This window comes from Leiobunum rupestre, chromosome 5 (assembly GCF_980474605.1).
Source record: "Leiobunum rupestre chromosome 5, qqLeiRupe1.1.hap1, whole genome shotgun sequence".
Classification (NCBI taxonomy): Eukaryota; Metazoa; Arthropoda; class Arachnida; order Opiliones; family Sclerosomatidae; genus Leiobunum; species Leiobunum rupestre.
In genome coordinates this window covers 7,097,038-7,107,697 of record NC_143388.1, presented here as the reverse complement: position 1 = coordinate 7,107,697, position 10,660 = coordinate 7,097,038, and the positions used below count along the sequence as shown (strand labels likewise).

The 10,660-nt window shown below is 37.7% G+C and overlaps 2 protein-coding genes across 2 annotated transcripts; both read left to right on the top strand.

Annotated features, from left to right (window-relative positions):
- Nucleotides 1-6,505: 6,505 nt before the first annotated feature.
- Nucleotides 6,506-9,070, top strand: LOC149943422 (uncharacterized). Its single transcript, XM_090176088.1, has one exon. It carries the CDS (start codon nt 6,506-6,508, stop codon nt 9,068-9,070), a length of 2,565 nt encoding a protein of 854 aa, XP_090032214.1.
- Nucleotides 9,071-9,188: 118 nt separating this feature from the next.
- LOC149943421 (uncharacterized) lies at nt 9,189-10,088 on the top strand. Its single transcript, XM_090176087.1, has one exon. It carries the CDS (start codon nt 9,189-9,191, stop codon nt 10,086-10,088), a length of 900 nt encoding a protein of 299 aa, XP_090032213.1.
- Nucleotides 10,089-10,660: the final 572 nt, after the last annotated feature.

The window sequence follows — 10,660 nt, the reverse complement described above, 5'->3', positions numbered from 1 at the left end:
AGACGTTCTTAAGCGAAAACGGAAAAGCACCGCCGCAGTTGGAAGACGGTCACAGTTAACACGTGCTACTAACGAGTCTCGCCAACGTGGCAACCGAAGACCCGCAATACAGTCCCGTGACGGATCAGTCTTGTACCACCCGACGCCCCGAGCCGAAACAAAGTGGTTCCGTGAAACCTGCCAAGAGTCCGTAACCAGAACCGAAACCCGTGTTTTAAGGTAGCTTTTGGTGCGAGGCAAAAAAACCATCGGCCGCGCAGGATGGTCGATAGCCACTACTGTGGCACATTTGTCCGCCATCTCGTTCCCTGGGATACCGGAATGAGCCGGACACCACAATAGTTTAACACGCCCGGGGTAACCGTGACAGAGGCTCCGGAAACGTAGCACTTGAGGGTCAGGGCCGTCCTCCAAAATCATAGCCAAGGCCGATTGTGAGTCGGAGCATACGACAATGTTCCCGAGACCTTCACTACGAGCGAAAGCAAAGAGCTCCACCGTGTTAATACGTATAAGTAGAAGTTTTCTCGATGAATATTTTCTAACCCGGGCGACAAAGTTTATTGTAATATAATTTATTCATAAATATTTTTTTGAAGTGCAAATAAGAATAACCTAAACCTACACACAAACCCGGCGTAAGGTGTCGCAACACAGTGGAGTTAGGTCCCCGATTTCCCCAAGTAGTCCATGTTGCGCAATTTACCGTTGAAAATAGTATTTCCCATTGACAATAACTCGAAGGTTCTTAAAATACCCCGATTTATATACTATAAAATAATTCTTATATTTCATGTACAGATTATTTATTTAAAATAATTCTTATATTTAAAAAATTTAGCGTATCAATATTTTTTGTATATTTGGAAATAACATTTTATTCTCTGTGAAATCGCACACTGTCTGATGCTAGTTGATTGCATGTTTTCGAAGAATGAGAAAAAATTTCCCCGTTTTTAGAGATTCTGTCATTCACGTTACCCATAGTACGTATAAGTAGAAGTTTTCTCGATTAATATTTTCTAACCCGGGCGATAAAGTTTATTTTAATATAATTTATTCATAAATATTTTTTGAAGTGCAAACAAGAATAGTAACCTAAGCCTACACACAAGAAACATCTTTACTGTACTTTAAATCCAATCAAATCTATTTCCGATATGTAAGTAGGTGGAAACATATTGCAAAAAATCTCTTTTTCTACTTTTAATATGGTAAAATACAATCCAATATGTAAATATAGGTATAAAAATACGACAAAAACCCTAAACGGGACCTATTAGCTTTATTGTAATGTTAAACTCCCATAGATATTCCCCTAAAAATAAAAAAATAAACTTGCGGTCCAGTTTTGGGTGCTCCTTCAAGTACTACTTACGCACTTAATGATATTAAAATGAAGTTTAAAAATATTTCCATTCTCCGTCAACTGCTTTAACAGTCACTTTAGTAATTATACACTTAATGATACTTAAATGGAGCTAAAAAAATATTTACATTCTACAGTAACTTATGACGATATTAGTAACCGTATAAGCTACTCCTTCAATATTTAAGTCATTAAAATTTTTCTACGTATATTTGCATATTGAAAATCTATTTTAACGTATTGAACGTAGAGTAAGAGGGTTTTGTAGTATTTACTACCTATATTTGCATTTCAGAAATCTATTTTAACATATTGAACGCCAAGAAAAGAGGTTTTTGTAGTATTGTTCCTACTATATTTACATATTGGAACGTCATTTAACGTACTAAAGGTAAAATATAGAGATTTTGTAGTATTTTTCTACCTATATTAGCATTTCGGAAATATATTTTAACGTATTGAGTATAGAGATTTTGTAGTATTTTTCTACCTATATTAGCATTTCGGAAATATATTTTAACGTATTGAGTATAGAGATTTTGTAGTATTTTTCTACCTATATTAGCATTTCGGAAATATATTTTAACGTATTGAGTATAGAGATTTTGTAGTATTTTTCTACCTATATTAGCATTTCGGAAATATATTTTAACGTATTGAATGAAGAGTATAGAGATTGTTGTAGTATTTTTCTTCCTACGTGACTACACCGGAAACGTCTGTGTTATTCTCTTGATTAATCAAGTTAACTCTGAACTTATATGTTTTACTCTACGGGAAGGATGTTGTAAGCTTAAATTCACAATGGTTAATGTGTAGTATTTTTCTACCTTTTTAAATTTTGTAGTATTTCTTTATCTATATGTGTATCGGAAATGTATTTTAACGTATCAAACGTAGATTATTGATTTTTTTGGTTGTTTTTTAGTATTTTCTGTCTATATTTGCGTATCGGAGTTGTATTTTGCCGTATTAAAAGTAGGAAAGGGTATTTTATAGTATTATTTAAGGTGTTTTTGTAGTATTTTTCCACCTATATTTGCGTATTGAAATCTATTTTAACGTAGAGTGAGAGGTTTTTTTTGTATTTTTACTAGTGAACGTCAAGTATATATATATATATATATAAATATATATATATATATATATATATATATATATATTTGTATATCGAAATGTAATTTAACGTATTCATATACCCATTTGAAATGATCAGCGTTACGTATGTATAAATTTACCAGGTCCTCATACGGAATCACTTGTACAATTACAATACTTGAGAAAGATACGTTTCTTATACTAAAACTTGAGATATTTATTTTAACAAAATGCTTGTGATGTTGGCTAAAGAGCCACTTCGGTGTATAGACACTTAATGATATTAAATGGAGTTTATGATTAATTTGATTCTCTTTAACAAAACATTTGTGCCGTAGTAGAGAGAAGGGTCTTTCAGACGACCTGAATTTCTGAACTTTTTATATCCATTATGTTTTGTTACTTATAACCATATCGATTTCAATACATTTGAAGAAGCGAGTAAAATAGTGGAAGAGTATAATGTGACGTGGCTAGATGTGCAAGAAATGAGAAAGCATTTGGAGGAAATGGAAAAGCATATTGAAGAGTGGAAATTTAAGCTAGAAGAAGCTAGTCAGAGAGAAATGGTACTGAGAAATAAAGTTAAAGATATAAAAACAGATATAATTGGATTGAAAATATTACAAGATAGTTGGAAGAGAGCAGACAACTAGAAAGAAAAAGTGAAACACGCGAACTAGTTTAAACAGTCTCTCAGTTCGAAACGAAATCTAGAATAATTGACATCGTGAATCAGTACCACTAGAACTTTTTGCAATGTTGTATACCATTGACTGGCTTAACTCCTGTTAAAATTGTGCGATTTAATATTAACATAATAATAATAATATATCAATATTGAAATACTTCTAGAAATAAATGGTGACTATTGTAGAAAAAAAGATCTGATTTAAAACATTTCTTAATTTATTTATTGATTTAAAATATTATTTTGTTTAACGTCTTAGTTTGTATACGAGTTAGTGAACAATTCCTCGCTGGGTGAAATACTCTGTCTATAGCCATTTGGAGATAATTTCTGTAAAATATTTCCGAATTCACTTCTTCTAGGACAGCGGTTCCCATTTAATATTGGAATATTTATAGTAATAAAAGTTAACTATTCCGGAAAATAAAAGATATTTTAATTAAAACATATCTTAATTTCTTTATTGTTTTAAAATATTTACAAATTTTATTTTGTTTAACGTCTTTCATTTTTATAAATGTAATTGCTTGACTTAAATAAAGCGTGAAAAATTATTAGTTTCAAAATGATATTTACAAATCTTATCCACACTAATTTTATTTTATTTTCATTTTTGTGTTTTTATGGTATCTTTCTGACTATATTTGTGTATAAGATTTGTATTTTACCCTATTTTAAATATGGGTAAGTTGTTTATATTTATATTTACATTTTGGAATTGTATTTTACGACAATAAAAGTAGAAAAAGAGATTTTTTGCGATATGTTTCCACCTATTTACATATCGGAAATAGATTTTATTGGATTTAAAGTAGAGTAAAGATGTTTCTTGTGTGTAGGCTTAGGTTACTATTCTTGTTTGCACTTCAAAAAATATTTATGAATAAATTATATTAAAATAAACTTTATCGCCCGGGTTAGAAAATATTAATCGAGAAAACTTCTACTTATACGTACTATGGGTAACGTGAATGACAGAATCTCTAAAAACGGGGAAATTTTTTATCATTCTTCGAAAACATGCAATCAACTAACATCAGACAGTGTGCGATTTCATAGAGAATAAAATGTTATTTCCAAATATACAAAAAATATTGATACGCTAAATTTTTTAAATACATGTATAAGAATTATTTTAAATAAATAATCTGTACATGAAATATAAGAATTATTTTATAGTATATAAATCGGGGTATTTTAAGAACCTTCGAGTTATTGTCAATGGGAAATACTATTTTCAACGGTAAATTGCGCAACATGGACTACTTGGGGAAATCGGGGACCTAACTCCACTGTGTTGCGACACCTTACGCCGGGTTTTCCGAGTCTCACTGACCATGTCAAAGTTTAGGTATACGTAAGCTTAACAAAATGAGAGTTTAGAAAAACTATGAATCCAAAAATTGCATCATGTTGTATAAAAAGGGTCAGAATGTAATGTTAAGGACACATTCGACCTCTTGATGTTTTCCTGTACAATTTGCTCTGCTGTTTTCAACCATAAGCCAAGTCTAGTTCTCCATGTTAATTCTATACACGGTAATATAAATTTATCATGTTCCGTTTGCGTAAAGTCTTTTAAGCGAAATGATAATTGGGTTGGAGGAGTGGTAAAATTACGGTTCTTCGTTTTTCCAACTGCTTTTCTACCAAAAATGGACCAAATCGGACCAAATGTACCCTAAAAGCTACCAAAGTCACCGTGACTCTTTTATCTCTATCTCTCCAGTACGTCCATTCGAAATTCGAAGTCAATAACTATAGATTGTTTTTATTCCTATAAAAATAAATTTTAGTACATTCACTCAAGTACGTTTTCGGAAAATATAATCTCTAGATGAAAATATACTTATGTATAGCTTGTTGGTTCCATATTTGAATGCGTTGGAATGTTTTTTCGATAATGATTTCTCGGCTATTTATACTATTACATTGCGCAAGAATTAGTAACAATGTAAACACTGTAACGGAGAATCACACAGCCTCCTTGTAACTTCTTTGCCATTTAAATAAAACTGGCGAAATTAACGGTTAAAATTTTAATTTAATTTGCAAATTAAAATAAGGTTTATTTCTTATATCGTAGTTAACTCTATCCTCGCAAGGAATAATATATACCGTTTTACCGGAGTGTTTCAGATAACGTTTACTAATTCCACACCTTCAATCCAATTTTTTTTCACATTAATTTGTAACCTTGTATCCACTAAATTATAGAGAGGATTGGAAGATCATAGTTAGAGTGAAAAAGCATTACTTGGAATTATAGATATTGGGGTGGAGGTGTGGTAAAATTACGGCTTTTCGTTTTTCTAACTGCTTTTCTGGTGTAACCAAAAATGGACCAAAATCTAATTTGCATATCAAAATTATGTTTATTTCTTAATTCCTAATTTACACGGTCTTCTTACGGTAGAACGCGTATGATAGTATTGGAGAAACGTACGCGTTTCATATCGGTGGTGAAAAAGCGGGGATTGTCAATCAGGATTAAAACTCTTCTTTCTGCAGGTGGGGACCTTCTATCAATAATACAGAGAAAGGCTGCTACCTTCTATAAACCTTTCATTTTAGCGGGGTACAGTCTTTACGTTTTCTTATGCACCACTCTCTATAGCGTTACACGTTCACCGTCCAACGAAAGCGGGGATTGTCAGTCAGGATTATAACCCTTCTTTTCGACGAGGGGGTAAAGGGATGAGCGTCAACCATTAATACACAAAAGGCCGCTGCCTTTGTACGTTCACCACCTAAGTATTGCTTCACTCTTTCGTTAAACATAGCTTTGCTAGTTCCCCCTGCCTTTGTACGTTCACCACCTAAGTATTTATCCTTCATCATCACCCCTACCTTTGGCTGTTCACCACTTAAGTATTTACCATTGTACTCGCGTGCGGGAGGTGCGGGCGGGACGGGAGGAATGGGAGGAATGGGTGGTGGCCTTCCACTGTATACTCCCTGGTGGAATGGGAGGATTGGGAGGAGTGTTAGGAATGGGAGGAGGCCTTCCACTGTATATGGCCCGGGATCGGCCTGAAGACCCTACTTACTACTACAAATAGCGCGAGTGTTAGTAACCGATACGAGAGGAGAAAAATTAAAGTCGCGCGTGTTTTTTGACAGCGGTAGTCAAATCAGTTTCATCAGCGAAAGTCTGTCGCGAAGGCTTAAACTCGAGGTCCTCGGCGAAGAGACCGTGGACGTGCATTCGGTACAGGCGTAAAATCGTGCGGGTAAATTTGAACAACATCCGTTTTCCGGAAAAGCGGTATTCCATCGTCGCGTTGGAAGCGCGAAACATCTGTAACGCCAAATTTAATTCGCCGCCACCAGATGTTATCGAAGAAATGACCAAGCGCGGTCTACAACTCGCGGATACGGACGAATCAGCGCGCGGGGTTCAGGAATACACCCCCATCGAAATTTTAATCGGTACGGATTACCTGTGGTACATCATCAATGACCAGGAGACGGAAAGATTAGGACCGGGTCTCGTCGCTTCGAATTCGCTCTTCGGGTGTACCATCAACGGCCCGACTAACTCAACAGCGCCTTCTATTGGGGTCAATTGCGTAACGGTAATGCGGATAAGCATTGACGAAGGGCAACTCTCCTCTCAATTGCGCTCGTTCTGGGAGCTGGACGCACTCGGTATTGTAGACAAGTCCACCAATGAATCGGAAGAAAATGAACAAACGATGCTGGCTTTCGAGAACTCAATCACCCAGAAAGATGGTAGATATCAAGTGGCGCTGCCCTGGAAGGACAACGTTGGAAAAATGGGCGACAACTTCGAAGTAGCCAGTCGTCGAACGCGGAATCTACTCACGAAACTGAAAGCGAACCCCAGCGTATTCAAAAATTACAATAAGGTCATGACGGAGCAGATCAAAACTGGAATCGTGGAAAAGGTTCCAGAAAGCGAATTAATTGCTCCAGCGGGCAGGCCAGTTTATTACCTTCCACACAGAGCGGTACTACGGGAGGGAAGCCTTACAACCAAGCTCCGGATTGTTTATGACCCGTCCTGCTTTGCAAAAGGGACATTGCCATTAAACGATTGCGTAAAATCGGGACCGAACCTCTTACCAAAAATGTTCGAAATCTTGGTCAGGTTTCGAGAGAAGAAAATTGCCGTAATAGCCGATGTCGAAAAGGCTTTCCATGAAATAAGCATCGCGCCGGAAGATCGGGACGCGCTCCGATTTTTGTGGATTACATTGGAACCGAATCAAGGAAAACAAGAGCTTGAGATCTATCGACTAAAGAGAGTGCCATTCGGGGTAAATGCGAACCCTTTTCTGCTTTCAGCGACCATCAGGCATCACGTTCATGGCTATAAGGAGAAATATCCTATCACCAGCGAAGCGATTCTCCGAGAATTATACATGGACGTTTTTCTATCGGGTTCGGACAACGTCGAGAATGCCTATAAACTGTCAAACGAAGCGGGAACTATTTTTTCGGAAGCTGGTATGACGCTACGGAAGTGGAGGAGTAACTCCGCGGAGTTACTAGAGCGCCTTGGGGTTAGTAACGATGAAAGCAAGGGCTCCCAGGAAAAATCAACCAAAGTTTTGGGACTCTCTTGGAACGAAGATAATGACGTGTTGCATTTTGATCACAGCGCATTAACGGAATTTTTAGTCGATCGGAAGAATACCAAAAGGTGGGTCCTAAAAGCGGTAGCGAGGGTATTCGACCCTTTGGGCTTCCTGACGCCTTTCGTTATGAAGGCTAAATTTATCTTTCAAGAACTTTGGGCAGAGAAGAACGAAGGGGATAAAAAACAAGCGCAGATCATCGCGTGGGATGACGAACTGCTACCGGAATTATCCGAAAGATACAATAATTGGTGCGAGGACCTCCAAAATCTTCGACTAATAAAAATTCGGCGACACATTATTGACGGAAATCTGGAAGAAGTAGTCCCAGAGCTACACGTATTTGTTGACGCGAGCGAGAAAGGTTACGCCGCGGTCACCTACGTCCGGTACAGGGAGCATGGCGGGAGAGTTCGTACTGCTCTCATAGCGTCGAAGGGCCGAGTTGCGCCATTGAAAAAGAAATTAACCTTACCTCGGCTGGAATTGATGGGCGCCCTTATCGGATCTCGTCTCGCAAACGTGCTAATACCGACATTTTCCGGTAAATTCGAGCATATACGGTTTTACACGGATTCGACGATTGTACTGAGATGGATCAGTGGACCACCAAAAGAATTTTTGCCATTTGTCGCGAATCGGGTAAAAGAAATTCATCAATTAACGGATCCTCTAAATTGGAGACATTGCGAAGGGAAAACCAACCCGGCAGACTTGCCGACAAGAGGGAAATCGCTATTGGAGTTATCTAAAAGTCAACTATGGTGGTTCGGGCCAGATTGGTTCGTAAGCGGCGGAGAACTCACTTCGGGAATTCAGAGCGGAAAAATGGATACCAAGTTAGCGGAAAAGGAGTTAAGGGCGACCTACAGGGAAGCAATCCAAGTCGTTTGCGTCATTCAAAATTCTATTGGTCCAGTACTGGAGCTGGTCAGATACAGCGAGTTAAAGGTGGTTTTAAGAATCACGGCTTGGATAAAAAGATTTGTGAAAATTGCTACGAAGAAGCGACCGATAGGACCTCTGTCGCTGATCGAAGCGGAGGAGACGATAGAGGCGGAGGAATATTGGGTAAGAGTCGTCCAAGAGCAATCGTACGCGGATGAAATGGCTAATCAAAAACCAGTCCGGAGGGAGTCGTCTCTTTTAACTCTCCAGCCACAGCTAGACGAAAAGGGAATCATGCGTCTAGGAGGGCAATTTCACCGACGGAGAGAAGCATCCTCGTATTGTAGCGCCAAATCATCGGTTCTCAGAGCTATTGGTCAAGCATCATCACGAGCGGTTGATGCACGGCGGAGTAAATGACACCTTGGTCGAAATAAGAGAAAATTATTGGATTCCTCGAGCGAGGCAACTGATTAAAAGGGTCATACATGATTTTCCCGTCTGCAAGAAGTTCAAGGCCAAGCCTTCCAGCGTCATCATGGCGCCCCTACCTACAACAAGGACTACTCCGGGGCCACTATTTGAAGTTACGGGAACAGATTTCGCGGGTCCTCTCTACTCGAAGGACATGAACAAATGTTACGTGGCGCTTTTCACGTGCGGGGTAACGCGCGCTATACATTTAGAGCTGGTGTCGGATTTATCTACGGAAAAATTTCTACTGGCGTTTAGGCGTTTCATTTCACGGCGCGGAATAATTCGGGTTATGTACAGTGATAACGCGATGACCTTCAAAAGAGCGGACGCCGACTTAGTCAAATTGTTTGAAAATATCCGGAGTCCGGAAGTTTTAAATTTTTTCGGTGCTCACAAAATTTCGTGGCGGTACATCGCTGATCGCGCCGCCGGGTGGGGTGGGTTTTGGGAGCGACTCGTGCGCTCTGTTAAGGTAGCTCTCAGAAATGTGCTTGGTAAATCTAGATTAAACTTTGAAGAAATTCAAACTGTACTAACTGAAATTGAAGCGACTATTAATTCTCGCCCACTCACCTTTGTTTACGGGGACGCTAATGAGCCAATACCTTTAACCCCCGCCCATTTCTTAGTGGGTCGTAACGAACATTTAAACCCCAAAGAGGAACAATTAAAGACTCGGTTAAAACACCGTCAAAGTTTGTTAGATCAATTTTGGGCTAAATGGAAACACAATTATTTGTTAGAGCTGCCTTCCGCGCACAATATTGCCAAATGTAAACCTACAAAAGAGTTAAAAATTGGTGATTATGTTTTAATTGAGGAGCCTAAGCTACCTCGTCTAATGTGGAGATATGGTTTAGTTGATGAGCTTGGTAAAGGGATTAGATCATGCATGGTCAGATTACCAAATGGAACTAGGATTAAACGGCCTGTGCAAATGTTGTACCATATCGAGTATTAGTCTTTAATTTTTTTTTCTATTTTTATCTTGACCATTCTGGTCAAGGGCGGGAGTCTGTTAAAAATTCAATTCTTGCCCCCTTTCTTGTATATAAAAATTAATTAACCCATTGTTTAATTGCATTACGTTTAAGTGTATATAATTGTCGTTGTGTGAATTTTGTCATTTGTATTTAATTCTTGTAATTGTATTTTTAGTTTTATATTTTTCAAGTTTCATTTAATTGTTGTATTATGTATTTTTGCTCAGTGTTTTCTTTCACGTTGGAAATCCCTTTCGGAAAACCTCGTATTTTTCATCGCGTCAAGCTATTGTTGGGGTCCCAATCCACTTTCGACGTCACGGTTTCGGAATGTTGGGAAAAATTTCTATGGATCTTGACCAATGGGAGCGCGGAGTAGCCTCACTGCCCAAAATTCCGTTTTGTGGTAAAAATTAGCATTTTATTTATATATTTAATTCTTAATAGTGTATTATTTTTATATTTAATAATTAATATTGTTTTAAAAATAATTACAATTAATTATGTATATCAAGTCAATATTGCTTAAGAAGTCAAGTTATTTGGAAAC

Bases quoted from the DNA above. Each gene is read 5' to 3' on its own strand.
- LOC149943422 (XM_090176088.1), top strand. From the start codon at position 6,506: ATGACCAAGCGCGGTCTACAACTCGCGGATACGGACGAATCAGCGCGC.
- LOC149943421 (XM_090176087.1), top strand. From the start codon at position 9,189: ATGGCGCCCCTACCTACAACAAGGACTACTCCGGGGCCACTATTTGAA.